Source organism: Somniosus microcephalus, chromosome 19, assembly GCF_052327205.1.
Source record: "Somniosus microcephalus isolate GS21.2 chromosome 19, FLI_Smic_1.0, whole genome shotgun sequence".
In the NCBI taxonomy this organism is placed as follows: domain Eukaryota; kingdom Metazoa; phylum Chordata; class Chondrichthyes; order Squaliformes; family Somniosidae; genus Somniosus; species Somniosus microcephalus.
This window is the reverse complement of record NC_141005.1, coordinates 25775020-25801987: the sequence shown is the minus strand read 5'-3', so window position 1 is coordinate 25801987 and position 26968 is coordinate 25775020. Positions and strand designations below refer to the sequence as shown.

General features: G+C 46.4%; 1 protein-coding gene across 1 annotated transcript in view; it reads right to left on the bottom strand.

Moving 5' to 3' along the window:
* Positions 1-26968, bottom strand: part of inpp5jb (inositol polyphosphate-5-phosphatase Jb) — a 97709-nt gene that overhangs the window by 33577 nt on the left and 37164 nt on the right. The window contains exon 4 of the mRNA XM_085961417.1: positions 1154-1262. Within this exon, the coding sequence (XP_085817543.1) occupies positions 1154-1262 (109 nt within the window). The remainder of the gene's footprint in view (positions 1-1153; positions 1263-26968) is intronic.

Sequence of the window (26968 nt, the reverse complement as noted above, 5' to 3'; positions counted from 1 at the left end):
CGGATTGACATAAAAACCCAACAGGTTCACTAATGTCCTTTTGGGAAGGAAACCTGCCATCCTTACCCGTTCTGGCCTATATGTGACTCCAGTCCCACACCAATGTGGTTGACTCTTACCTGCCCTCTGGTAGCCTTGGTGATGGGCAATATATGGCAGCCTTGCTAACGATCCCCACATCCAAAGAGTTCATTAATTTTTTTTTTAAACATTTGGAAACTGACTGCTTGTCTTGAATGATGTTACCAAGTGAGAGCATGTGGATGAGGAAGATAAAGGACCAACGATAGATACTTGGAGGAATCTGGAGGTAACGGTGGGCAGAAGGGTGGGTAGAGATGCCATTGGTGGAGACACTCTGGCTATAATCGGATAGGTAATAGTGGAACGTCCTCACACTAAGGACATCCTCCATTGTGTCAGGTGGCACTACCATCATGCTAAGTGGGATAGATTAAGAGATCTAGCAGCTTAAAACTGGGCATCCGTGAGGCGCTATGGCCAGCAGCAGCAGCAGAATTGTATTTCACCACAATCTGTAGCCTCATGGCTTGGCATATCCCTCACTCTTCTATCACCATCAAACTAACCCTGGTTCAATGGTTCAATGAGGAGTGTAGAAGAGCATTCCATTGAAGTCAATGGAAATAAAAATCGGGACAGATGCAAAACGGGCTGTTGAATTGCTATCACCCATTTTACACTATCGTACAATGTCAAGATCTACCCCAATCTGTGCTAAGTTAGCTGATCTGAGTCAGGATGGTAGTTGACAAGCTCCAATCAACTTCAGCAACTCCTGGGGGTTAAGGTTGGGGGAAAAGAAGCCAATGGTCCAGGCTGGAAATGTGTATATGGGCATTGAGCGAGGACAAGACCTAACTCAGCTGTGGTGCCCACTATCAAGTAGCCGGCTGACCCTCACAGTTCAGGCTCACACATTAAGGTTGTCCTCCTGGGTGCTGGTGTCCATGGGACTTATCCCAGAAAGAGTCATTCAGCAGTGGATGAGGAAGGGAAAGAATAGTAAAGAAGGAAAACCAATAAGGTCTGCCTGCTACGGCAAGTACTATTATGGGTACCTGGTTACCAAGGGGACTCATCAGGGCTTATATCCTTGTAACAGCTTTTAACATATTCTTTTTTAACTTACCAACACATAACCAAAGGGACTAAGTGCGTCCATAAAGAGCTCGCTCCATTGGTCAGTGAAGATGGCATCCTTCAGTCTTTTATTTATCATTGAGTTCACTTCCTGCAAACTTTAAACACAAAAAGATTGTTACAGAAGTTTTTTTAAAGGAATTTGTTTCCCAGTTTTCTCTCTTCCTCATGAATGTGGTCCCTCTGATGCAGTATGGATCTATAGCTACTGTCAGCCTTCTGCTACCTCTTACAGGCATCTTTTCTCGATGTGTGGATTATTCGACTGTGAAGGGACATTATACCCGAGCCTGATGCCTCTTGGCTAAGAAAGGAAAGTCAGATCAGCCAGAGTTCCCTCTCTTGATCACTATCCAGTGACTCCTGCTGGAAAGTGTGGATGTTGGATGAGACAGGATTGGGATCAGCTGAGATGTCCTCACCTGCCTCCATGGTTGCTGGCACTGTCTCTCCTGTCTAGGCTCACAAATAAGGAATGGCCAATTGGGTAAGGTACCAGAGGCACATAGCCATTTGCTCTAATGTTGCACTGCTGGTCCAGGACTTCTGCCTGTCGATCTACTCCAGTGCTGACCCACTCGTAAACCATGGGGTTGGCTCATTTGCATATTCCTGGGATTACTGCACTGGGGGGGGGGGTGGAATTTAACATTCATCCTTTGAAAATCCTAGAATGGCTTAAGATTTCAGCAAAAGGCTGGAGGAGCAGCAGGTAAATGGTAAACCTTTTGCAAGACTGAGTTGACTGTTAGGTACCTGTGTGAGATTTTGGGGCACTTTTAAAGACTATCCTCAAGAGAATGAACAGGCAGAAGCGCGCCGGAGAAGGCAGCAAGGCATTGAAAGGAGATAGAAAAGAATTTTAATGAGGTCAACCTTCCGACACTCCTGGATGAACTGCAGCAAAAGAGAGAAAGATTGCTGGTGTCCATGGGGGGGCGGGGGGGAGGGGGGGGAACCTCAGAGAAGTGTCTCACGTGCCATGTGCAGGGAGGAGGCAGTGGCACTGAATGCCAGCTCTCTCGCCCGCAGGCCCGCAGACCAGTGTAAATGACCTGACGAAGGCAGGCGAGGTAACAGACAGGACACTGTCCCTTTACTTCCTTGGGCACCATGGAAACAAGCACACTGTTCACCTTCTAAAATGAATAGTTGCACAAATAACCTTTCACACTGCACTGTGTTTCAGGGATTCACTAGCTCTGTATCTTACAATATCAGTTGTCAACTCCCCTAACACGGATTACTTGCATGCAGGACCTTAAAAACTCTTCTTTCACTGTAGAAGGGTGCTACCAGGAGATCTGCCGCCTGAAAACACCTAGGAGAGGTCCCTCAAATGCTAGGCTTCGCTCAATTATCTGAATCTCATTACAGTCGGCACTTGCACATAATAGAAACATAGAAAAATAGGAGCAGGAGTAGGCCATTCGGCCCTTCGAGCCTGCTCCGCCATTCAATATGATCATGGCTGATCCTCTATCTCAATACCATATTCCCGCTCTCTCCCCATACCCCTTGATGCCTTTTGTGTCTAGAAATCTATCTATCTCCTTCTTAAATATATTCAGTGACTTGGCCTCCACAGCTTTCTGTGGTAGATGTCAATGAAAGGTAGGGATCCAGAGGAGGCTTACTGGACATTGGAGAGCTGACTCCCTACAAGGAGGAGGCTATCGGGCTGGTGGAGAGGCACTCCGCTCTAGCCGTGGGAGATGACTAGATTGGTGGAACTGAGCAGATCCAGACAATTGCCCTGGCATCCTTGTGAAGCAGCAGAGAACCAGAAACTACCTCACTCTTCATTGTCTCCCTAATCTCAAGGGGGTTATCTTCAAATATTCTTAGTTTATGTCACCCTGTCTGCAGATCCATCACAGCAGTAAGGGAGCAAAGGATGATGACGAGGAAGAGAATGATGAAGACAAGGCCACACAACAATCTCTAGAGTAAGACACGGCCCCATGTTTCACTGCCCCAACCTCCTCAATGTCATTCCCTGCATCATTGCTTTCTCATTCCCATGCACGAGCTCAGATACCTTCACCAGGAGAAAGGAAAAAATAAAGACTTGCATTTCTATAGCGCCTTTCACGACCTCGGGACTTTACAGCCAATTAAGTACTTTTGAAGTGTAGTCACTGTTGTAATGTAGGAAACGTGGCTGCCAATCTGAACACAGCAAGATCCCACAAACAGCAGTGTGATAAGTGACCAGATACAGGAAACTTTGGTTTATCCGGAGGTTGTATGTCCGGAATACTCGATCTAACTGCAAAAATCAGGAGCCGTTTTCTATAAGTTTTTTTAGCTCTCGATCTTTTTTTTTTCCCAGTCAGGCACTGCAAGGTCTGTAGCTATAGCAACAGCTTCAGCTAGAGACGCTTGCAGCTGCAGCCGACTCTTTAGAAGCTGTTGCTAAGCAACAGTGTTTGTTGTCAGATACGGAGATGAAAACCTCCGTATGCTTCAACATTAACTTTGTATGTCCGGCAGTTTTGATAGATCGGCAACACGCCGGTCCCGTCGGTGCCGGATATCACAACGTTTCCTGTAATCTGGGTTTTTTTTAGGTGCTGGTTGAGAAATAAATGTTGGCCAGGACACCAGGAGAAATCTCCTGCTCTTCTTCAAATAGTGCCATGGGATCTTTTACTACCACCTGATAGAGAAGACGGGGCCTCGTTTAACATAGAAACATAGAAGACAGGAGCAGGAGTAGGCCATTCGGCACCTCGAGCCTGCTCCGCCATTTAATGAGATCATGGCTGATCATCCAAACTCAGTACCCTGTCCCTGCTTTCTCCCCATATCCCTTGATCTCTTTAGCCTTAAGAAATATATCCAACTCCTTCTTGAATATATTTAATGAATTGGCCTCAACTGCCTTCTGTGGTAGAGAATTCCACAGGTTCACCACTCTCTGGGTGAAGAAACTCCTCCTCATCTCTGTCCTAAATGGCTTACCCCTTATCCTTAGATTGTGACCCCTGGTTCTGGACTCCCCTGCCATCGGGAACATCCTTCCTGCATCTAGTCTGTCTAGTCCTGTTAGAATGTTATAAGTTTCAATGAGATCCCCTCTCATTCTTCTAAACTCCAGCGAGTATAAGCCCAATCGACCCAATCTCTCCTCATATGTCATTCCTGCCATCCCAGGTATCAGTCTGGTGAATCTTTGCTGCACTCCCTCCATGGCAAGAACATCCTTCCTCAGATAAGGCGACCAAAACTGCACACAATACTCAAGGTGTGGTCTCACCAAGGCCCTGTACAACTGCAGCAAGACATGCTTGTTTCTGTACTCGAACCCTCTCGCTATGAAGGCCAACATATCATTTGCCTTCCTAACCGCCTGCTGCACCTGCATGCTTACCTTCAGCGACCGGTGCACAAGGACACCCAGGTCTCGTTGCACTTCCCCTTCTCCCAATCTATTGCCGTTCAGATAATAATCTGCCTTCCTGTTTTTGCCACCAAAGTGGATAACCTCGCATTTATCCACATTATACTGAATCTGCCTTGCATCTGCCCAATTACCCAACCTGTCCAAATCATACTGGAGTTTCTCGGCATCCTTCTCACAGCACACACGCCCACCCAGCTTTGTGTTGTCTGCAAACTTGGAGATATTGCATCTAGTTCCCTCGTCTAGATCATATATATATATTGTGAATAGCTGGGGTCCTAGCACCGATCCCTGCGGTACCCTACTAGTCACTGCCTGCCACTCGGAAAAAGACCCGTTTATTCCAACTCTTTGCTTCCTATCTGCCAACCAGTTTTCTATCCAAGTCAGTACCTTGCCCCCAATCCCATGTGCCTTAACTTTACACGTTAACCTCTTATGCGGGACCTTATCGAAAGCCTTCTGAAAGTCCAAATACAACGTCTAACCTCCAACAGTGCAGCACTCCCTCAGTCCTGCACCGAGGGAAGTAATGAAGATGTGGTGCTGGGAGATTCACAGAGCGCGAGTGGGGGAGGATGTGCCACCTTTCCAGCAAAATATAGTGATTGATTTTTAAGATGATTGGCAAAAAATCCAGTGGGGAGATGAGGAGAATTTTTTTTTACACAGCGAGTTGTTACGATTTGGAATTAACTGCCTGAAAGGGTGGTGGAAGCAGATTCAATAGTAGCATTCAAAAGGGAAGTGGATGTATATACTTATAAAAGAAAATGTTGCAGGGCTACAGGGAAAGAGCAGGGGAGTGGGACTAATCGAATAGCTCTTTCAAAGAGCCGACACAAGCATGATGGGCCGAATGGCCTCCCTGTGTGCTGTATGATTCTATGATTTCCAGACATGACATACATCATGCTAATCAAGACAGAAATGTGTATGTGAAGGTGTGCAGCCAGGCTGGATGTTGTAATGAAGCAACCCTTTGCTTCCTTCTCAACATCTTCCCTTCAACTCCCTGCCAACAGCGAAAGATTGGAAATACGTTGCACAGTGGCACTGTTGGTTGAGCATGTAGCATCACACAACAGGAAAACATACCCTTAACCTGCACCCACTTCGCTCAGCTCCCAATGTGTCGCGCCAGGAGAGAAGGTGCATCTATCTACAGGGAGCAGGTAATGTGTGGTGTTGTCCCTGGGCTGCTGTCACATGCCTCGTGGTGATCAGCCAAAGAGGCCACTGGTAGAGCTTTGTCACCTGCCTGCCCTAGCACTGACAGAAATTCATTATAGAGAAATCTGGGTGTCTATGCCCTTCACCAGAGGGTTAGCAAAATGTTAAGGACTGGAAAGATCTGGATTATAATATTTGAAAGAAAATAAAGAAAGACTTGCATTTCTATAGCGCCTTTCACGATCTCAGGACGTCCCAAAGGGCTTTACAATGAAGTACTTTTGCAGTGTAGTCATTGTTGCAATGTAGGAAACGCGGCAGCCAAATTGCGCACAGCAAGCTCCCACAAACAGCAATGATCAGATAATCTGTTTTTCAGTGATGTTGACTGAGGGATAAATATTGGCCAGGACTATAATGGATTAATATATTCGAGTTACAAATAGGTCAGCAATATCCTGCTGTTTCAGATGGACCTGGACCAAGCCTTTGCTTCTTATGCAGAGAGAGAAGCAGAGTTAACGTTTCAGGTCGATGACCTTTCATCAGAACTGGAAAAGGTTAGAGATGTAACAGGTTTTAAACAAGTGCAGAGACAGAGCAAGGGGAGAGGGGAGGAAAGATGGTTCTGCTGTTCCCATCTACACCTCCTCTAGACCCATCTTTTGTTTCTTTACTTGTCCCGTTACCATCTCCTTTCACCATCATCCCTTTTATCATTTAATCTCTCCTGCCTTCCACCCTATCACAGACCTTCCCTTTTGTTCTTTCCTCCCCTCCCCCTTTCCCTGCCTCTGACCTTGCTTAAAACCTGTTACCAGTTCTGACGAAAGGTCACCGACCTGAAACGTTAACTCTGTTTCTCTCTCCACAGATGCTGCCTGACCTGCTGAGTATTTCCAGCATTTTCTCTTTTTATTTCCAGCATCCGCAGTATTTTGCTTTTGTCTTTGCTTCTTATAATCAGCATCACTCCCACCTAAAATGCCTCTGGTGTCATATTAACGTATTCACTCTGACAGTGTGTAAAGGCAGCTTCCAACACGACTTGCAATGTGCACAAGCCAAACATCGGGAAGTGCGTTAAAAAGCGACACATCAAGCTCAAAATAAAAAAACAGTGGGAGGGAGCTTGCCGGGGGCTCAAAATGGCAGCGGCTGGATCTGACAGCTTCATAACTCAGAGTCGGAAATACCTCAAAGAACCACAACAGGGAATTCTATTCCTGACATTCCTTTTTAAAACAAAAACAGAAAATGCTGGAAACCCTCAGCAGGTCAGTCAGCGTCTGTGGAGAGAACAGACAAGTTAACACTTCAGGTGTGACTACTTCGTCAGATATGTTCGGATGAAGGGTCCATCCCTGAAACAATAACTTATCTGTTCTTTACACAGGCCTGCTGAGTGTTTCCAGCATTTTTATGTTTTTGTTTCAGATTTTTGTTTATTCATTAAAAAAAAATATTCTCCCCTTCTCTCCTGAAGGCACTGATTGGCAGCACTCTTGCCTCTGAGCTTGAAGGTTGTGGGTTCCAACCCCACTTCAGGACTTGAGTACATAATTTAGGCTGACATTGTGGGGGGGAACATAAGAACATAAGAAATAGGAGCAGGAGTCGGCCATTCGGCCCCTCGAGCCTGCTCCACCGTTCAATAAGACCATGGCTGATCTTCTACCTCATCTACACTTTCCTGAACTATCCCCATATCCCTTGATTTCTTTAATATTCAAAAATCTATCGATCTCTGTCTTGAATATACTCAACGACTGAGCCTCCACAGCCCTCTGGGGTAGAGAATTCCAAAGATTCACCACCCTCTGAGTGAAGACATTTCTCCTCATCTCAGTCCTAAATGGCCGACCCCTTATTCTGAGACTGTGACCCCTGGTTCTGGACTCCCCAGCCAGGGGGAACATCCGCCCTGCATCTACCCTGTCAAGCCCTGTCAGAATTTTGTATGTTTCAATGGAATAATGCATTGGCACAGGTTCTGCCTTGGAATGAGATGTTAAAACCTGTGCAGGTGGATATTAAAGATCCCCTGGCACTACTTGAAGGAAAGTAGGGAGTTTTTCTGGTGTCAGGGCCAACATTCTTCCCTGAACCAACACCATAAAAAAAATTAATTGACTGGTATTGCTGTTTGCAGGCTGCATTGCTGTGAGCAAAATGAGTGCTTTTTTGTTTGGCATAACACAGTGACTGCACTACAAAGCAATTCCTCACAGGACTGCGTCTGCACTCCCAGCGGGAAGCACATTGCAGGAAATCATAGGCACGTAGCCTATGATTTTCCATAATTAAAATGAATCGATGGAAAGTCGCAGGCTGTTTTCACATGATGGGTCTACTGAGCCCAAGGAATTGTCCCTTATATGTGAAGTATGGCAGGAGGGTCAGTAACCAGAGGTCACGGATTTAAGGTCATTGGCAAAAGAACCAGGGACGACATGGGGAGAATTTTTTTATGCAATGAGTTGTTTTGCTCTGGAATTCACTGCCTGAAAGGGTGGTGGAAGCAGAGTCAATGGTAACTTTCAAAAGGGAATTAGATGTATTATGAAAAGGAAAGATTTGCAGGGCTGTGAGGAAAGAGCAGGGGAGTGGGACTAATTGGATAGCTCGTTCAAAGGGCCAGCACAGGCACAATGGGCTGAATGGCCTCCTGTGCTGTAAGATTCTATTTGGGTTGTTTCTGAAAGACATAATACGTTGCTATATAAACATAATATGATCCTACCCTTAAATTCAGTAAGTACTGCTTATCAAACTAATATTAGTTGGGAATAAACTTTACTGGTTAGAAGAAGCAGAGCTAAAAGTTTTCTCAGGCTCCCAATTTGATGTTATGCTTGTTAGGACCTCACAGAGAAGAAGATGGTCAGAGTAGATTGGAAGAAAACTGCATGGGGATTAGAAAGGTGCTAAAGAAAGGCACAACATTCCAATACAAAGTAGGAGGTGCTCCACAAGATCCTGAAATCAAGGCTCCCCTAACGATGCCTTTGGTAATGGCACTATGGCCTGTGTTTAACACAGGCCATTCAGAGAAGGAAGGTCCCAGCTTCAATCCTGGGCTGTGCTGATTTTGCTGATCTCAAAGCTGATGGCAAAGCAGCACTTTGCCTGGCATCAATGACCCTGGGCTGGGGGAGGGAGCAGCCAGGGTTCCTGCTGGAAAGTGCGTGTTGTTGTGGAGATTCGGTCAGGAGAGCTTTGGGCTCACCTGTGGTGCCCCTGCCAGTCGGACGGACACTCGATGTATCCACGCACGACGAGGGATTGCCCCTTGGGCAAGGAACCAGAGGGCCAACAACACCTGTGGAATCATTCGCCAGCTAAGATTCAGGAAAGGGAGAAAATTGGAGGGGATGAGAGTCAACAGGCCTGAACCAGGAGACAACCCTCCCTGTAATTCTTTTACTCATGATCTTCGGCAGCATTACTCATAGTTGGAAGATGTACCACTTTATGACAGGAGCATTTTACCATCTAACACACAATGTACGACATTATAACGGATCTCCTGTGGCATTGAAAACACACAGAAGAACTGTGTTTCTGCTGCTTTCCAGTTCTCTAATTTGTTTTGTGATGCTCTGTTTGTTTTCCATCCATTCTCTCTGTATGACTGTCACACACTTTTTTCACTGTATCTCTCTCACTCTTTCTGCAAGGATTTTCTTTCCCTCTGTCTCCTCCTTCTTCTGTATGTCTCCAATATCCCTTTGTGGCTCTGACACATGTTCCTTTACTGATATGCTCAAAATCTATTGCTTTTTTTTTACATCACACACCATCCTGACTTGGAAGTATATCGCCGATCCTCCATCGTCGCTGGGTCAAAATCCTGGAACTCCCTCCCTAACAGCGCTGTGGGAGTACCTTCACCGCACGGACTGCAGCGGTTCAAGAAGGCGGCTCACCACCATCTTCTCAAGGGCAACTAGGGATGGGCAATAAAATGCTGGCATTGCCAGCGACGTCCACATCCCGTGAACAAATTTTTTAAAATGCAGGGGAGACAACATATACTGGGTCAACGGTGAGGACCGTGCTTCAACAACAACAACTTTCATTTATATAGCGCCTTTAACGTAGTAAAACGCCCCAAGGCACTGGTACCAACCGGTTGGTAGCTTTGAATAAATATTAAGCAACTTGATTGCTTAGTTTCCTGCTGCTTTCTCACTCCCTATTGGCACATACAAACTGCTTTTGATTCTTTCTTGTTTAGTTAACTGGATTTTTGATTGATAACTTAACAGATAAATGCTTATTTCACCCAATCATTAATGTTTGCCCTATGAAAATGTGATGCCCTAAGGTATGACACTTTTGAGGTGTGTTGCCCTGACATGTGACACTGAAGTGTAAAAAGCATAATGCAAACGACCCGTGCAAGATGCAAGTCTTTTAATAATTATATATAGATATAGATATGTGCGACCCATATCTTTTCTGTAGCTACTTTACTCAAAACATACAACAGAGGGAGCTACTGTCTTACTGAAGGCACATTAAGAATTTGCATTAAAATTCAGTAATGCAGTAGCTTCCTCCATTGTTGGACTGGGGGAATTCCTGCAGAATTTCAGGGCCAGTAACAGTTGTTTTGGATTCTCAGCTTGAGGGGGGGCGGGGGGCGGTGCGTATGACACCTGTCAAAGGGGCCATTCCCTCATTGACTTTGCATTAACCAGTGAGAATTGTGGTAGAAACAGTATTGGGATAATAGTGCGACAGTAAGTGGAGCTGATGTTGGATCTGCTGGTAGCAATAGAGCAGGAAAAGAAAGCAAATGGAGAATGTTAGTGGAATGCCGTGGGAGCAACAGGAAAAGCAATGGTAGGCTTGCTCCGGAGGCTCAGTTAGTAAATGCAACACCTTTTAGGGAAACTGAGCCGTGGAGATCAGGATCCCTGATCTGTGTTAGCTGATTTCACCCAGGAAGGTTTAGGGACCCGCCCCATCTTGCTGGAAACTCCGGCCTTGTTCGACCCTTGGAGAGGGTTGGCAAGATCTTCACCCTGGGCACTACTCTGATCAGATCCGTGAGCATGGGGACCAATACAGCTACATTCTCAGTGGACATTTTTCAGACTTTTTTAAGGGTCCAGACCCACTGCCTGAGCTGACCCACTGGTAGGGCCCACACATGCCCTTGTGGAGGTTGATACACCTCAGTGGAGGCACCGGCCACCACACAAATGCCGGGTTCTGACTGAGCAACAGCAGAGGGAATCTCCATTTGCCTTGTACGGGTGGATGGAAGTTCCACTCCTTAGAAGTAAAGGTGGAAACTCCCTGAAACAAGCTAGATCGGGGGGGGTCAGCAGGTCACCGCTATTGCCCCAGGCGTTCCATTGGCCTCCCCCTGAGGGAAGCTGCAGGAATCCCTCAGGAATTTCACGGCCTGTGTATGGACATTTGGTAAAGATGGTATTTAGCTTGGCTGTGATTCTCCCTACAGTCTAGTAACCTGGTGAGAGTGGTCACATGTGCGAGACACTGGAGGGCCTGGCTTCACCCATGAAACCCATGAGCTTCTTTAATTCTGCCCTCTTGAGCATCCCTGATTATAATTGTGCCTTCGGTTGCCTAGGCCCTAAGCTCTGGAAATCCCTCCCCAAACCTCTCCGCCTCACTACCTCTCTTTCCTCCTTTAAGACGCTCCTTAAAATCTACCTCTTTGACCAAGCTTTTGGTCATCTGCCTTAATTTCTCCTTATGTGGATCGGAGTCAAATTTGTTGTCTTAAAATACTCCTGCATAGCGACGTGGGACGTTTTACTACGTTAAAGGTGTTATATAAATACAGGAAAAGCTCTGATATCCGGCACCGACGGGACCGGCGTGTTGCCGATCTATCAAAAGTGCCGGACGTGCAAAGTCAACGTTGAAGCATACGGAGATGAAAATCTCCGTATTTGACAACAAACACTGTTGCTCAGCAACAGCTCGTAAACACTCGGCCCGTACCTTGAAGCGTCTCTGAAGCTGTTGCGAAGCTCCAAAGACGCTTTCCAGAGCCTGCCTGTTAACAGAATGCTAGGAGGAGAAAAAAAAACTAACCAAAACGGCTGCTGATTTCTGCCGTTAGAGCAAAGTTTCCGGCCATACAACCTCCGGATAAACCAAAGTTTCCTGTACAAGTTGTTGTTGTTGTTGTTGTTGTTGCTAAGCTGCCTTCCGGCTCCCCCAATGGCTCAGCTGGTTGAAGCAGCAAGTCGTTAACCTGTACAAACCACAACGGTTAGAGGCCCCAGGTTCAAATCTTGAGCTGTGCTTGTTTCAACCAGAGTGGCCTCAGGGGTCTACAACTGTTCTCAGTGGGCCTGGGTTAGGGGCGGGAACATCAACCAGGGTAGATGCTGAGAGGTTGTTTCCCCTGGCTGGAGAGTCTAGAACTAGGGGGACATAGTCTCAGGATAAGGGGTCGGTCATTTAAGACTGAGATGAGGAGGAATTTCTTCACTCAGAGGTTTGTGAATCTTTGGAATTCTCTGCCCCAGAGGGCTGTGAATGCTGAGTCTTTGAGTATATTCAAGGCTGAGATCGATAGATTTTTGGACTCTAGGGGAATCAAGGGATATGGAGATCGGGCGGGAAAGTGGAGTTGAGGTCGATGATCAGCCATGATCTTATTGAATGGTGGAGCAGACTCGAGGGGCCGTATGGCCGACTCCTGCTCTTATTTCTTATGTTCTTATGATTCCTGCTGGGAAACATGCGTATGTAAATGCTGGGTGAAGACAGGGACAAGCTCGGCTGTGCTGCCCACATCCCCCAGAATAGCCTGATGACAGTATCTGGTCTCACAAGTGTGGGCGTGGGTCTTTAACCTCCGATGCCCACGGAAACACATCTCTGAAAAGAGTCAACGCCTTTCAGAAAAGAAACCACTGCAGCATGATTCAGCGTCTTCAGGAGAGATGGGGCGAGAACTCAGTCTATAGGCAGTCAGCCTGTGAATGTCTTTAATTGTTCATTTTCAAAATATGAATATGCAAAATTCCTCCATGTGACACCTTGGAACCAAGGCACTTGCTAATGCTGTTGCTATAAGACTTAATGGCCTCATTTCCATGAACAGCTCCACAGTAAGAAAAATAATTCTATATACAAATGATTGATTCGAATTCATGATTCAGGTTTATTGGATTGAGCTGCCAGAAAATTTTAAGCTACAAGTTGCCATTGCATAAACCAGCTCAGGGAAGGTGAAAGGTCACAGCCAGCAGGTAACACAAATTTCCAGTAACAGATACCAGCAGAAGCTGCTCCACTGGGTCACTGGGCAATGGCACCACCTGGTGTGCCTGACCCGTACAGACCCGGGGAGGTCCCAGCTTCTATCCAGGATCCCAGCTGAAATCTTCTCTCTTAGGCAGTCCCTCAGAACCGAGGATGACTTGCTTCCACATTAAAAATGAGTTCTCAGGTGACTGATGAGTCCAATGCGGGACCTACAGTCTCTGTCACAGGTGGGGCAGATGGTGGTTGAAGGGGCGGGTGGGTGGGGTGCTTGGGTTGACGTGCGCTCCTTCCGCTGTTTGCGCTTGGCTTCCGCTTGCTCCCGGCGAAGAGACTCGAGGTGTTCGGTGCCTTCCCGGATGCTACTCCTCCACTTTGTGCGGTCTTGGGCCAGGGATTCCCAGGTGTCGGTGGGGGATGTTGTACTTTTTCAAGGAGGCTTTGAGGGTGTCCTTGAAGCATTTGCTCTTTCAACCTGGGGCTCTCTTGCCGTGTCGGAAGCTCAGAATAGAGCGCTTGTTTTGGGAGTCTCGTATCGGGCATGCGGACGATGTGACCCATCCATCGGAGCTGATTGAGTGTGGTCAAAGCTTCGATGCTGGGGATGTTGGCCTGAGCGAGAACACTGACGTTGGTGCGCCTATCCTGCCAATGGATTTGCAGGATCTTGCGGTGGCAGTGATGGTGGTACCTCTCCAGTGCTTTGAGGTGCCTGCTGTACATGGTCCATGTCTCTGAGGCATACAGCAGGGCGGGTATCACTGCTGCTCTGTAGACCATGAGCTTAGTGCCGGTGAGAAATAGCCAGTGAGCGGCAGCGGGGACCATCGGCGGGGGTGGGGGGAGCACTGCAATTAGCCTCAGTGTCAGTGGGCTATGGAGGAGGGAGTAGCCAGGATTCCTTACCGAGTTACCCCTGGTGGAAAGTGCATGTGTGAGGACAGGATTGGCGCGGTTCTGAGGCGCTGGCTTGAATATCCAGCCGACACTCACTGCAAATAAGAATGGCCACTTGGACAAAGTACCAGAACGGGAGACGGAGGGCAGTAGTTCGGTGCAGATGTAAAACTGTCACCCAGCAAGGAGTCAGCACCTTTAGAGAAGAAGGATGAACATTCAAAAGAAACAATTAAACTATATGCAGTTGATTTTGAAATTATAACCAACTAACCTTGTGTAAGAAATGGAAATGATACTTTAACTGTAACCATATTAAAGGCTTACACTGAGATGATTGGCACAAAGTAATTTCCTACTCTTGGTCGCATTCTCTGATAACATTATATGCGAGAATCCTTGACGCACATTTCTTAGCAACAGTACGTAGCCTTCTGAATAGCCCAAACACTAAAAACGCATGTTCAGGGTATTCAGAGATAAATGACGGTACAATTTGAATCAAATTGTTCAAAACTAATATCTTCACTGCCGTTTTCACCCAGTATTCAATTACATTTTCAAAAACTATGGAGAACTATTGGTTGTGATCAGCTACATTGTCCTCGTTCCAGAGTTTGTAGCACACTTGCCCCTATTCCAGAAGGTCGTGGGGTCTGAGCACATAATCTAGGCTGACATGCCAGTACGGTACTGAGAGCACTGCATTTGTCTGAGGTGACAACCTTCGGATGAAATGTTAAACTAATGCCCCATCTGCTTGGTCAGGTGCCTTGTAAGATCCTATGGTGCGATTCAAAGAAAAGCAGAAATCTCTCCTGGTGTACCCGCCAAAACACCCCCTTCAAATAACACCAGCAAAAAACTGATGAACTGGTCATTCATCTCATTGCTGTTTGTGGAATCTTATGCGCAAAATGGCTGACACATTTGTCTACATAACGGTCACTGCACTTCAAATAATTCATTGTATGTGAAGCATTTTAAGATGTTTATGAGAGATGTGATAAATGTCATGAACTTTTGACTCTTTGGCATGAGCTTAGCTGATGAAACCTACATTTTCCAATATATTTGCAGTTTGCATCCTAATGATTAGAAACACATTTTGCACTGACATGAATGTAAGAGTGCAATTTGCACCTAATTTTGCAAGATCAGTTTATCGTAATAATGCATTTCTCCAAGTGTTGGTTTGGACACATTAGCGGTATGAGTGGAAAACTGTGTGTGAATCAAGTGACAGTGGGAGGGGAGTGTCACAATAACAACTACGCAAGTCTCAAGAGGCATCTCAACCCGTTGACATCCTTTACCAATGCTGAAAGGGGACGAGTTCTAAGGAGTGACAGGAAAAAATGAAAAGAAGGGAAACCAAGGTGCTGGTATCAGCCTGCAAACAAGTGATGAAGCAGTCCGGCATCTCCCTTTCTGCTGGCGCAGAGCCTGTGAAGGCAGTTTCCCACAGTTGTTGCCAAGTAGGAGTGTCAATGCCTGCAGAAATGTTTGGCGGGATTTTAGTGGATGCAGCCAGTCTATGCTATCTATTGAGCAGGAGTCACTAAACAGTGATCAGGAACAAGAACCTGGCAGGGTTTCCACCCCCACCACTCCCCACACTCCCTAGGCTGGAAGTGCTGAGGCATATTGAAGCAACTATTGCTGTCCCAGCTCAGATCAGCTAACTCAGCAAAGGAATGGGTTTCAACGTGGGACCTTTCATCACTATGGGGGGAGTTTTCCCAGCCCTGAGGGGGCGGGTTTGGAGGCGGGACTGCCGGGAAAATGGCAGAAACTGGGAGCGGGTACCAAGCCCGCTCCCAACCCGCATCCGTGCCATCTTTCCAGGAGGTGGGTCCCCGAGTCGCGCAGGGACCCGTCTCCTCGAGGCGCGAAGGGGATTAGAGCCAAATAACTGCCTGTTAACAGGTAGTTAACAGGCAGTTTTGAGGCTATTCCCCATTTTACGCCTGCAATTGCGGGCTTCCCGACGGCTGCAATCCTCGCTGGGGTCAGTGAGGCGAGCAGTTGGTCTGCGGGGGCGAGAGGGATCGAAATGTCCGCTGTAGAGGTGAGTGATGGGTGCAAGTGTGGATGGGTAAGTATGAGAGGTGAGTGCAAAGTTTAAAAAAAAGTTTCCTTACCTTTGCTTCTTTCTGCAGGCTTAAGCCCTTGGGGATCCGGAGGTGCCTCATCTCAACAGCAGAGATGACAGAATGGCTGCTGCATTCTCAGATTCAGCAGCCATCTGCTTTCTGCTGAGGAGAGAGGTTTTGGTGAGCCTTTGTGCAAGGGCTCACCTTAGAACAGAGGTTGTCAGTGTTTGACAGCTTCTCAACGCTGTCAAACGCTGACAATTCTTCTGTCAAAGAATTTTCGACAGATGAAGCATCATACGCTGACGTCATCTGTCACCAGCTTTCCCTTAATTGGCCGGTAAGGGGCGGGCTTAACAAGGCCAATCAAGGGAAAATAGAAGAAGGGGTCGACCCGAAACGTCAACTCAAATTTCTGTCCATGGATGTTGCCTGACCTGCTGAGTTTTTCCAGCATTTTCTGTTGTTATAAGGGAAAATAGCATGGGTTTGTCATACATCGCTGGGGGTGGGACTAGAAACCAGAAGGCAGCAGTCCCGCCCCCAACTCGTCTCGGCTGGCAAAATCCAGCCCTATGGTTCGGTACAAAGAAATGACAAAGTGAGTTGCAGTGACAGCGGATATTCAAGAATTCTTGTGCCTCTCATGACGGGTTCAAAGTGTTCCTTCGATGCTGAGCTTGGACTGGGTTGATTCCATTTCTTTTTTTTTAAATGCCTGAGATTACCTGTCAACTACATCCTGTATTCCAATAAGGACAGCTCCATTCAAAATACCTGGCCAATATTTATCCCTCAATCAACATCACTAATAAAAACAGATTATCTGGTCATTATTCAATTGCTGTTTGTGGGAGCTTGCTGTGTGCAAATTGGCTGCCGCATTTCCTACATTACAACAGTGACTACACTTCAAAAAAAAGTACTTCATTGGCTGTAAAGCGCTTTGGGACGTGCGGTGGACGTGAAAGGCGCTATAGAAATGCAAGTCTTTCTTTCTTTCTCTTCTTCTGGGCTGTCAGTCATCTGGCGACCAACTGCTCGTGCTTGGAGCTGTCAATCTCCCTGTGCCCGGCCATTTGTGTTCAGGATGGTTAATTGCCCAGTTGTTCGAGCTTGGAGCTAGAAGTTGCTCAGTCCCCTTGCCCGTGCTCACACTCTCAGACTCGGTTAGTAAGTCACGGAATCCTAAGTGTATCCTCCTTTATCCCCATTCGCCAGGATCTCTAACTGTAAAGGCAGCATAAATGTTCTGAACTATATGATAATAAACGGGTCATCTGGGTTATATGTGAGTGGTATTACTAGGCAGTCACAATGCACAGTTCAAACCGCTCGTTATAGGGAGGGATTTGTTACAAGTGTGCTGCATGTCATACCCACAGTCCACGATGTTACTTTACTGGATTCTCACTCAGCATGTTCTGGTTGAAAGCACAGGCATGCAGCCAGCTGCTTAATTTAATTGAGTTGAAACTCTAGCTAACTGTCTTGAACGAATATTCCCCTTCCCCCGGTAATCAATTATTCTCAGCATCAGCAGCACAGATCATTGCTGATTGAATCTGTGCTCACACCCTGAGAACTGAGAAGAGGCCTTCACTGTCGCAAAGATTGGATTATACGGTACTTAGCAACAGGACTCCGTGTAGAAAGAATATTTATCTTAGCAGCTCCATATTCAGGCCTGTCCGAGCTAGATATGCTCCAGAACACGATAATTCTAATAGTTTGGGGGCCGCTGTGACAAATAGGGAGACTTATGTATTTTATTTCATGTGATATCTGACATCAATTGATAAGTAGTCTCGGCTGTAACTCTGGGAGGATCCCTTTATTTCATAACTAACACACTTAAGTGGCTGCATGAATTCAGAGCTCGGCTTTGGATTTCAATGGAAAAAGTTTGTCCTGGAGAGGTTCTCTTTGTTGCCTCAAACTTTGTCCAGAACTAATTAAGGACAAGTTGCTTAGTCGCTGCAACGGTTTATTTGTAACGTTAACATTTGCAGATTAGCAGACAGTGGCCTCGAGGATTGTAACCTCTCTGAAAAACGAAACGATTAAAGGGCATTAATAACAGAAGTCACAATATATGCCCATTGACGCCAAGGAACAAGGTCTCAGGCCTAGAAATTTGTGGTTGCCACGAACGTTGCCGGTGCCAGGGGTTAACGGCCACTGAAAATGGTGCCGCTAGCAGGACTGAAAAATTGGCACTGGGGAACTAATGATTATTAGCCCAGCGCTAAACTCACAGTGTAACGCCGTCCGGGTGGCACTGGTCCCGGCAGCAGGCCCCAATGTGGCGTGGCCCAAGCGGCGATGCTGCTTCAACAGCCTCTGAAAGCAAGGCTGTGATTTTGCATTGCATTGTCATTTTGAATTGATAAAAATTAAAATAATGTAAAAATATGCAGTTTTTAGCCCTTACAGCCCAACCGCTTTCTGAAAAAAATTAACATTAAAAAGAATTCCCAAATGGGAGTCTTCAGCTCTTAAAGCTGAATTCCTTGCCGCACCTAAAAAAAATGGGAAAAGTGCTTCAGCACCAACTCAAATAGCTCAGCAAGCCAGGGACGGGGCACCCAGGGTCTCGCACGCAGCACTCCAGCTTTGTGCAGGGAGTCCACACTGCAAGACTGGCCCTCTACCCAAAGGGGCCAGGAGGCTCTCCAGAAGGAACAATGTGGGACCACATCACCAAGGCCATCACTGCCAGCAGTGTTGCCCCCCACCCCCTGGCTCCAGTGCCAAAGAAGTTTCATGACCTCAGACGAGTGATCAAGGTCAGTGAATGCATCTTAAAATGTCATTTCCTACCAACTGCACCACTAGCCTCACACACTGCTCAATGCACGACTTCCCCTTCCCCCCCAATCACTCACCTACCAACAATCTGAACCAAACACGAGGCACACATCCCATTCCTAGCTTCACCTCACCTCCTTGGAGGAGACGGTGCAGGCCAACATTGACAGGGGCATGGCTGAGCCCTTGGCCAGCGCTGGGGCTGAAAGGATAAAAGATGCTGGTACCCTCACCACAACTCCACCCTTGTGCCTGCCTCATTTCACACACCCAAGAAATGCAGCCTGCCCAACCAGTGGTTGACCAAGAAGAGGGAGAGGAGAATGAAGAAGAAGAAGAAACAGAAACACCTACACTCGATTTGACACTCCCAGCCACCAGCTCCTCAAGGTCGACCAGCAAGGCCATTTGCACTGTTCCCCACTGACAGTCAACAGCCTTCCACCAGCCATGTTGCAGTCACTGGGGTAGCACTGCGTGACATCAGTAGGATAAGCAAAGGCACACACAAGGCAGTCACTAAGGGAATGCATAAGAGCGATGAGTTGATTTCTTGATGTCATATTGGATGGATAGATGATTGGAAAGTTTGCTTTGTGGTGGCTTTTATTTCAGCATTGTGGTCCAGAGGATGCTGTGATGGTCAGTAACAGGGAAGGTAAGGTGTGGGACAAATGTGGAAAGGGGAATTGGGGTTGTGGTCACTGGTACTGCAGGCGGATGATTCCATCCTGGATATCCTTGCCAGAAAGGGGCTGCCTGGTTTGCATCTTTCCTTCTGCTTCCTCCTCTTCTGCATCTTCCTCTTCCCTCTGCCGGTGGATGCTGTAAATCTGAAATAAAAGCATAATTTGCTGGAAATACTCAGCAGGTCAGGTAGTATCTTGACCTGAGACATGAATTCTGTTTCTCTCTCCATGAAGGTTGCCTGACCTGCTGAGTATTTCCAGCATTTTCTGTCTTCTCAGAGGCCTTCCTTTACAATCCGAGCCTTGCAAGTGTCCAGCAGCACTCCCTGCACACTTAAAAAACTTTTAACATATATTGCGCCAAGCCACTAGAATCATAGAATGGTTACAGCACAGCAGGAGGCCATTCGGCCCGCCGAGCCCATGCCGGCTCTCTGCAAGAGCACTTCAGCCAGTCCCACTCCCCCGCCCTTTCCCGGTAGCCCTGCAAATATTTTCCTTCAGGTACTTATCCAATTCCCTTTTGAAAGCCACGATTGAATCTGCCTCCAAGACCCTTTCAGGCAGTGCATTCCAGATCCTAACCACTTGCTGCGTAATAAAGTTTTTCCTCATGTCGCCTTTGGTTCTTCTGCCAAACACCTTAAATCTGTGTTCTCTGGTTTTCGACCCTTCCGCCAATGGGGACAGTTTCTCTCTATCTACTCTGTCTAGACCCCTCATGATTTTGAACACCTCTATCAAATCTCTGCTCAACCTTCTCTGCTCTAAGGAAAACAACCCTAGCTTCTCCAGTCTATCCACGTAACTGAAGTCCCTCATCCCTGGAATCATTCCCGTCAATCTTTTCTGCACCCTCTCTAAGGCCTTCGCATCCTTCCTAAAGTGCGGTACCCAGAATTGGACACAGTACTCCAGTTGAGGCCAAACCAGTGTTTTATAAAGGTTCATCTTAACTTCCTTGCTTTTGTACTCTATGCCTTTATTTATGAAGCTCAGGATCCCGTATGCATTTTTAACTGCTTTCGCAACCTGCCCTGCCACTTTCAACGATTTGTGCACATATACCCCTAGGTCTTTCTGTTCATGCACCCCCTTTAGGATTGTACCCTTTAGTTGATATTGCCTCTCCTCGTTCTTCTTACCAAAATGGATCACTTTGCACTTTTCTGCATTAAATTTCGTCTGCCACGTGTCCGCCCACTTCACCAGCCTGTCTATGTCCTCTTGAAGTCTATCACTATCCTCCTCACTGTTCACTATACTTCCAAGTTTTGTGTCATCTTCAAATTTTGAAATTGTGCCCTGTACACCCAAGTCTAAGTCATTAATATAGATCAGGAAAAGCAATGGTCCTAGTACCGATCCCTGGGGAACACCACTGTGTACCTTCCTCCAGTCCAATAAACAACCGTTCACCACTGCTCTCTGTTTCCTGTCACTTAGCCAATTTCGTATTCATGCTGCCACTGTCCCTTTTATTCCATGGGCTTCAACTTTGCTGGCAAGCCTATTATGTGGCACTTTATCAAACGCCTTTTGGAAGTCCATGTACAGCACATCAACCGCATTGCCCTCATCAACCCTCTTTGTTACCTCATCAAAAAACTCAATCAAGTTAGTTAAACATGATTTGCCTTTAACAAATCCGTGCTGGCTGTCCTTAATTAATCCACACTTGTCCAATTGACTGTTAATTTTATTACAGGTAGACTATCCTTTATCCGAACTTCCGAAAACCGAAAACCTCTAAAAACCGAAAGTTTTTTCGTTCAGCGTAAGTCGTGCGCACGACATGACCAGAGTGGCGCACGACTTACGCTGAGCAGGGCAGAGGGTCACAGAGTTCCCTCCTGGGTAGGAGATTGCAGGCCGAGCCGGGCAGTGTGAAGGAGGTACCGGGAGAGTGAACCCAATACAGCGGCCCGTCCGATAGCTGCAGCGGCCCGTCCGATATTATTTTCTCCCCCCGACCCGACCCGAACCGAACCGCAGCCCGTCCGATATTCTTTTCTCCCCCCCCCCACCCGACCCGACCCAACCCGACCCTCGACCCGAACCGCGGCCCGTCCGATATTCTTTTCTCCTCCCCCATCCGACCCGACCCGACCCCCCCCGACCCGAACCGCGGCCCGTCCGATATTCTTTTCTCCCCCCCCCCCACCCGACCCGACCCGACCCGACCCGACCCCCGACCCGAACCGCGGCCCGTCCAATATTCTTTTCTCCCCCCCATCCGACCCGACCCGACCCCCCCCCGACCCGAACCGCGGCCCGTCCGATGTTCTTTTCTCCCCCCCGACCCCCGACCCCCCCCCCGACCTGAACCGCGGCCCGTCCGATATTCTTTTCTCCCCCCCACCCAACCCCCGACTTGATTTGCGGGCCAGCTTAGTAGGAGTCAGACGATATCCGGCTTTCCAGAGAAGCAGGAAGGGGAATGAGACACGGAACAGTCGCAAGAGGTAGCCTGAACTTTTAAAATTTATATTAAATACAAATTTCCCAGTCTTATAATAATACCTTCTGAAATCCAAAAAATTCCGAAAACCGAAACTCAGCTGGTCCCAAGGCTTTCGGATAAGGGATTGTTAATTTATCGTTTCTACAAGCTTCCCCATTACTGAGGTTAAACTGACTAGCCTGCAGTTGCTGGCTTTATCTTTACACCCTTTTTTGAACAAGAGTGTAACATTTGCAGTTCTCCAGTCCTCTGGCACCACTCCTTCAATAAAAATTTTAAAATCCAGTCCAGAAGCTTAAATGCAAACTTACCTGAAAGATGTGTGTGTCCCTTTAAGAGGTCTCTGTCAGTCTGCTGAACGCTGGGTTTTCATGGCGAGCTTATGACCCAGCGCTGATCTCGGTGCTAAGGTTCAAGTTCGCTGAGGTGATGTTAAGTCGACGTGACATCACCTTCTCTTAATTTACATTTCCAGGACCAGTGCTGCTATCGGCGGCAGCCGAGTCCTGCGCCACAGAAGGACGCTAGAGTGGCAGTCGCCATTTTTAGACCGGATTGCGGTGAAAACTTGTGTCGGTAAGTGGGCCAATTCCTAGGCCTCAGTCTGTTTGTTTACATCACCGAAACATGAAAGACATCCCATGGCACAAATCATAGCTGAGTCTTAGTTCTGGCAAGGGTTCTGGAAGCCATGGATGAACTGGAATTTATATATCAATATATCCACCCAAAAGTCCTGCTGTTGACCAGACTCTTTACAAAACAACTTCCAAAAAAAGGCTATAGTAATCCCTCTTGGACTTAATCTATTTTAATTGTTTTTAATTATTGTAATGTTTCAGTATCTTGTTGTGACTTACTACTTCTGTGTATTATTAAATCTGTAAATAAATCTGACCAAGCAGTTTTAGCCTGTAAGGACAGAGTGATTGAGCACTTGGAGAAATTTGAGCCAACATGGATTTGGAACGGGTAGGTCAGGTCTAACAAACCTAATTGAATTTTTTAAGCAAGTATCTAAAGTTAAAGGGAATGTCTATGAAGGTAGTTTATATGGACTTGCAGAAGGCATTCGATAAGGTTCCACATAAGAGACTGTTAGCTAAAATTAAAGCTCATGGAATTGAAGGCAAATTATTGACTTGGTCAGGAGATTGGTTAGGCGGTAGAAGAGAGCGAGTAGGGATAATGGGTATGTGCTCGAATTGGAAGGGAGTGACTAGTGGTGTCCCACAAGGATCTGTGCTGGGGCCTCAACTAGTCACTATATTTATTAATGACTTAGATAACACAATAGAGAGCCATATATACAAGTTTGCCAATGACACAAAGATTGGTGGTATAGTAAGTAGTGTAGACGGGAGCATAAAATTACAAAGAGACATTGACAGATTCAGTGAGTCGGCAAAACTGTGGCAGATGGATTTCAGCGCAGGTAAGTATGAGGTCATCCATTCTGGACCAAGAATGGAGAGATCCGAGTATTATTAAATGGTGAAAAGCTAGGAACAGTGGAGATCCAAAGAGATTTAGGGACCCATGTACACAGATAATTAAAAAGTAGTAGTCAGGTACAAAAATAATCAAAAAGGCTAATGGAATGTTAGCCTTTATAACTAGAGGGCTAGAATATAAAGGGGAGAGAGTTTTGCTGCAGCTATAAAAAGGCCTGGTTAGACCACATCTGGAGCACTGTGTACAGTTCTGGGCACCGCACCTTAGAAAGGATACGTTGGCCTTGGAAGGAGTGCAGTGCAGATTCACCAGAATGTTACCAGGGCTCCAAGGATAAGATTCTGAGGAGAGATTACATAAACTAGGCTTGTATTCTCTGGAGTGTAAAAGGTTAAGGGGAGATTTGATTGAGGGTTTTTTTAGGACTTTGAAAGGAATTGATAGGGTAGATAGAAAGAAACATTTTCCGCTGGTGGGGGAGTCTAGGACATAACCTTAAAAGCAGAGCCAGGCCATTCAGGAGAGAAGGTAGGAAACACTTCTTCACACAAAGGGTGATAGAAGTGTGGAACTCTCTCCCACAAAAAGCGGTAATAATTTTAAGTCTGAGAGTGATAGATTTTTGCTAGACAAGGCTATAAAAGGATATGGAGCCAAGGCAGGTGGATGGAGTTAAGATACAGATTAGCCATGATCACATTGAATGGCAGAACAGGCTCGAGGGGCTGAAAGGCCTACTCCTGTTCCTATGCATGCATTGGAATGACAGTATGCTATTTTCCATCTATCAGAAGGGGACAAAATACGGTGGACTTCCCACATATTCTCCAGTGGTCAATATGCTACACTAGGGTTAATTGTTGAATCTTGGCATACTAACTCGTACGTGGCCCATATAAGGAAATAGGTTTCAGATTACGAGATTCACAGTTTGCTTATGCAAACTGCCTTTCTGACATGACATTGGAGGCGTTACAGCCACATCTTATCTTGTTTACACAGGTGTACTTCCCAGTAAGGATCTGATCAGAAGTGATTCTCGCCCTCTCTAGACCGGGAAGGCTAAGGCCAATTGTAGTATCTCTGCTGACACTCTGGCTGAAATGACCTAACTCAGCCCCAGGCAGGAATCAAACTTAAAACTTATAAACTTTGTAATCGTCCTTCCAAAAATATTTTGCTGATGAAAGTTTCGATTGCGAACATTCTGTTTTATTTTTGATTTGAAACAAATTCTAAACTTTGAAGTAAGCTCAGGTGAAAAAAAAAGAAAATCAGAAAGCCTAAAGGATAAACTGCGAGCAGTAAGTTACAGCAAAAACAACCCGAGCAGACGTTTTCATGGTTTGTCATGATATCTAAAAGAGTTTCCAGATAGAATTACTACCTGTCTGGATTGGATCTGACGGTTTGGCTTTGAGTGAACCGAACACACAATAAAAAAAATCTTGCTTGTTAAAATAAAAATCTATTTTTATCATGCTTACTTCTCTTGTCTCTAAATGTAGAGGCAGCAGCTAATGATTCGTGTTACTGATTAATTATTTATGTTATTGAGGTTTTCACTGAACTTTCATCATCAGCAAATCAATCCTCAGAACTCAAGCCATGATCTCACTCCGACCTGTCCTTGTCCTGCTCCCAGTCCGTATCCCGCTTCTGTTCATTTGCTTCTAGTAGACGTGAAAAGGTGGCAATGTTTTACCCTGTCCAAAGCAGGGCAGAAGGAGAGGGGCATGAGAAAGTCGGGCATTTAAACCGTGGCTCTGCACGTCCCCCCAAAACAGGCTCTAATTGCACATGTCCGTATTTTGGAAAAATAGATTTTCTTTGCCAAGTTTCATTTCTCTTAAGTGGCTTTCATATTGCAAGTTGGCCCCTTGGGGGAACTGCCTACGTGCCGCGCTCCCCCGCATTTACGCTCAAAAGGTGCATCTGGGCACAGCACGGGCTCAGCTGCACAGCGGCTCCCGGTATATCGCGCAAGCAGCGAGTGGCTGCGACGGTCTGGCCAGCGCACGGGCACAAAGTGCCGTGGTTTCACGACGATGAATTGCCGTGCACATCTACATGCTGACACCGCAATGTCACCACGGGGGTCAGGCTGTCGACAGAACAGTGCATACCAGCAGGAGTCAGGAAGGCGGGTTTTGCTAAACACCAGTCGTAAAAAAAAATCTGATCAGTTTAGCTTTGCCAACGGCAGCGGAACAAAATAAGGGCGACTTAAACTATCTATTAGCTACCAGGCGGGTGTGGGGGAAGGGACGGAATAGGTGCAAGTATGCCACAAATATAATTTTAAACAACCCAAAGCACCTTTCATGGCCCACAGTCAAGCTAAGTGCGGTTTGTTCAGACAACACAAGTGTTTCCCCTGTTGTTAAAAGATTGATTTGGGTTCTTAAGAGCATAAATAAATAATTAAAAATATCTTATTCCAGCATTGTACTCTGACTTTTATACAGACACTGATAACTCGTTTGGCAAGGGGAGGGAAAGGGAAATCGGTATTGCGCAAATGATTATTTTTACAATGCTGTTTATTAGTTTCTGTCATTTAAGCTGCTGCAGCAAGGCCATGACTGCGCCGTTTAAAATTCAGTCGTCAGTGCAGAGTCAAGAGGGCTGGACGTGAGTGACACACACCAGCGGTAGGCTTCTTAAAGGGGCATTGTCTTCATGGAAAAAATGCGCGGCAAACATTTCCTCATTTGTTTGTAAATGCCTGAATGTGTAAATTATGTCAACATTCATCCTGTTATTAGCACACAACACCAGCAAGGTGAAGAGCATGGCAAGCTCCTCTGAATTCTGAACTTCACCCCACAAAACAAAATTGCCAAACATTGATCCATGGAACCAGCGTTCCTTTAAATAGAAAAGGAGGAATCAAAGATGCATTTAAAGGGAAGCTAGATATAAACATGAGGGGGGAAGAATAGAAGGGTTTGTGGATGGGGATAGATGAAGTAGGGTGGGAGGAGGCTCGTGTGGAGCATAAACACCAGCAATGGACCAGTTGGGCCGAATGGCCTGTTTCTGTGCTGTACATTCTATGTAATTCTATGTAAAGATCAGTAACAGAGGGACGGAAGGAGCATGTGACCAACAGAGAGACAGAGGTGCAGCTCAGCGACAGAAGGATAAGTGATAAAGGGAGGGGATGAGCAGTGTCAGCGAGACAGGGAGGAACCGCTCAGTGTCAAGATTCACTGGGATAGATTTTGGCTTTGTGCGATAGTGTAACAACAACTTGCATTTATATAGCGCCTTTAACGCAGTAAAACCTCCCAAGGCGCTTCGCGGGAGCGTTATCCAACAAAATTTGACACCGAGCCACATAAGGAGATATGAGGACAGGTTGGTCAAAGAGGTAGAGAGTATCTTAAAGGAGAGAGAGGTAGAAAAGCGGGAACGTTTAGGGAACCAATTCCAGAGCTTAGGACCTAGACAGCTGAAGGCAAGGCCGCCAAAAAAACAGGTGATCGCAAATTGGCAGCTCATTTTACTCCTCTCCCGATTTCCATTTCCATTGAAGTCAATGGGG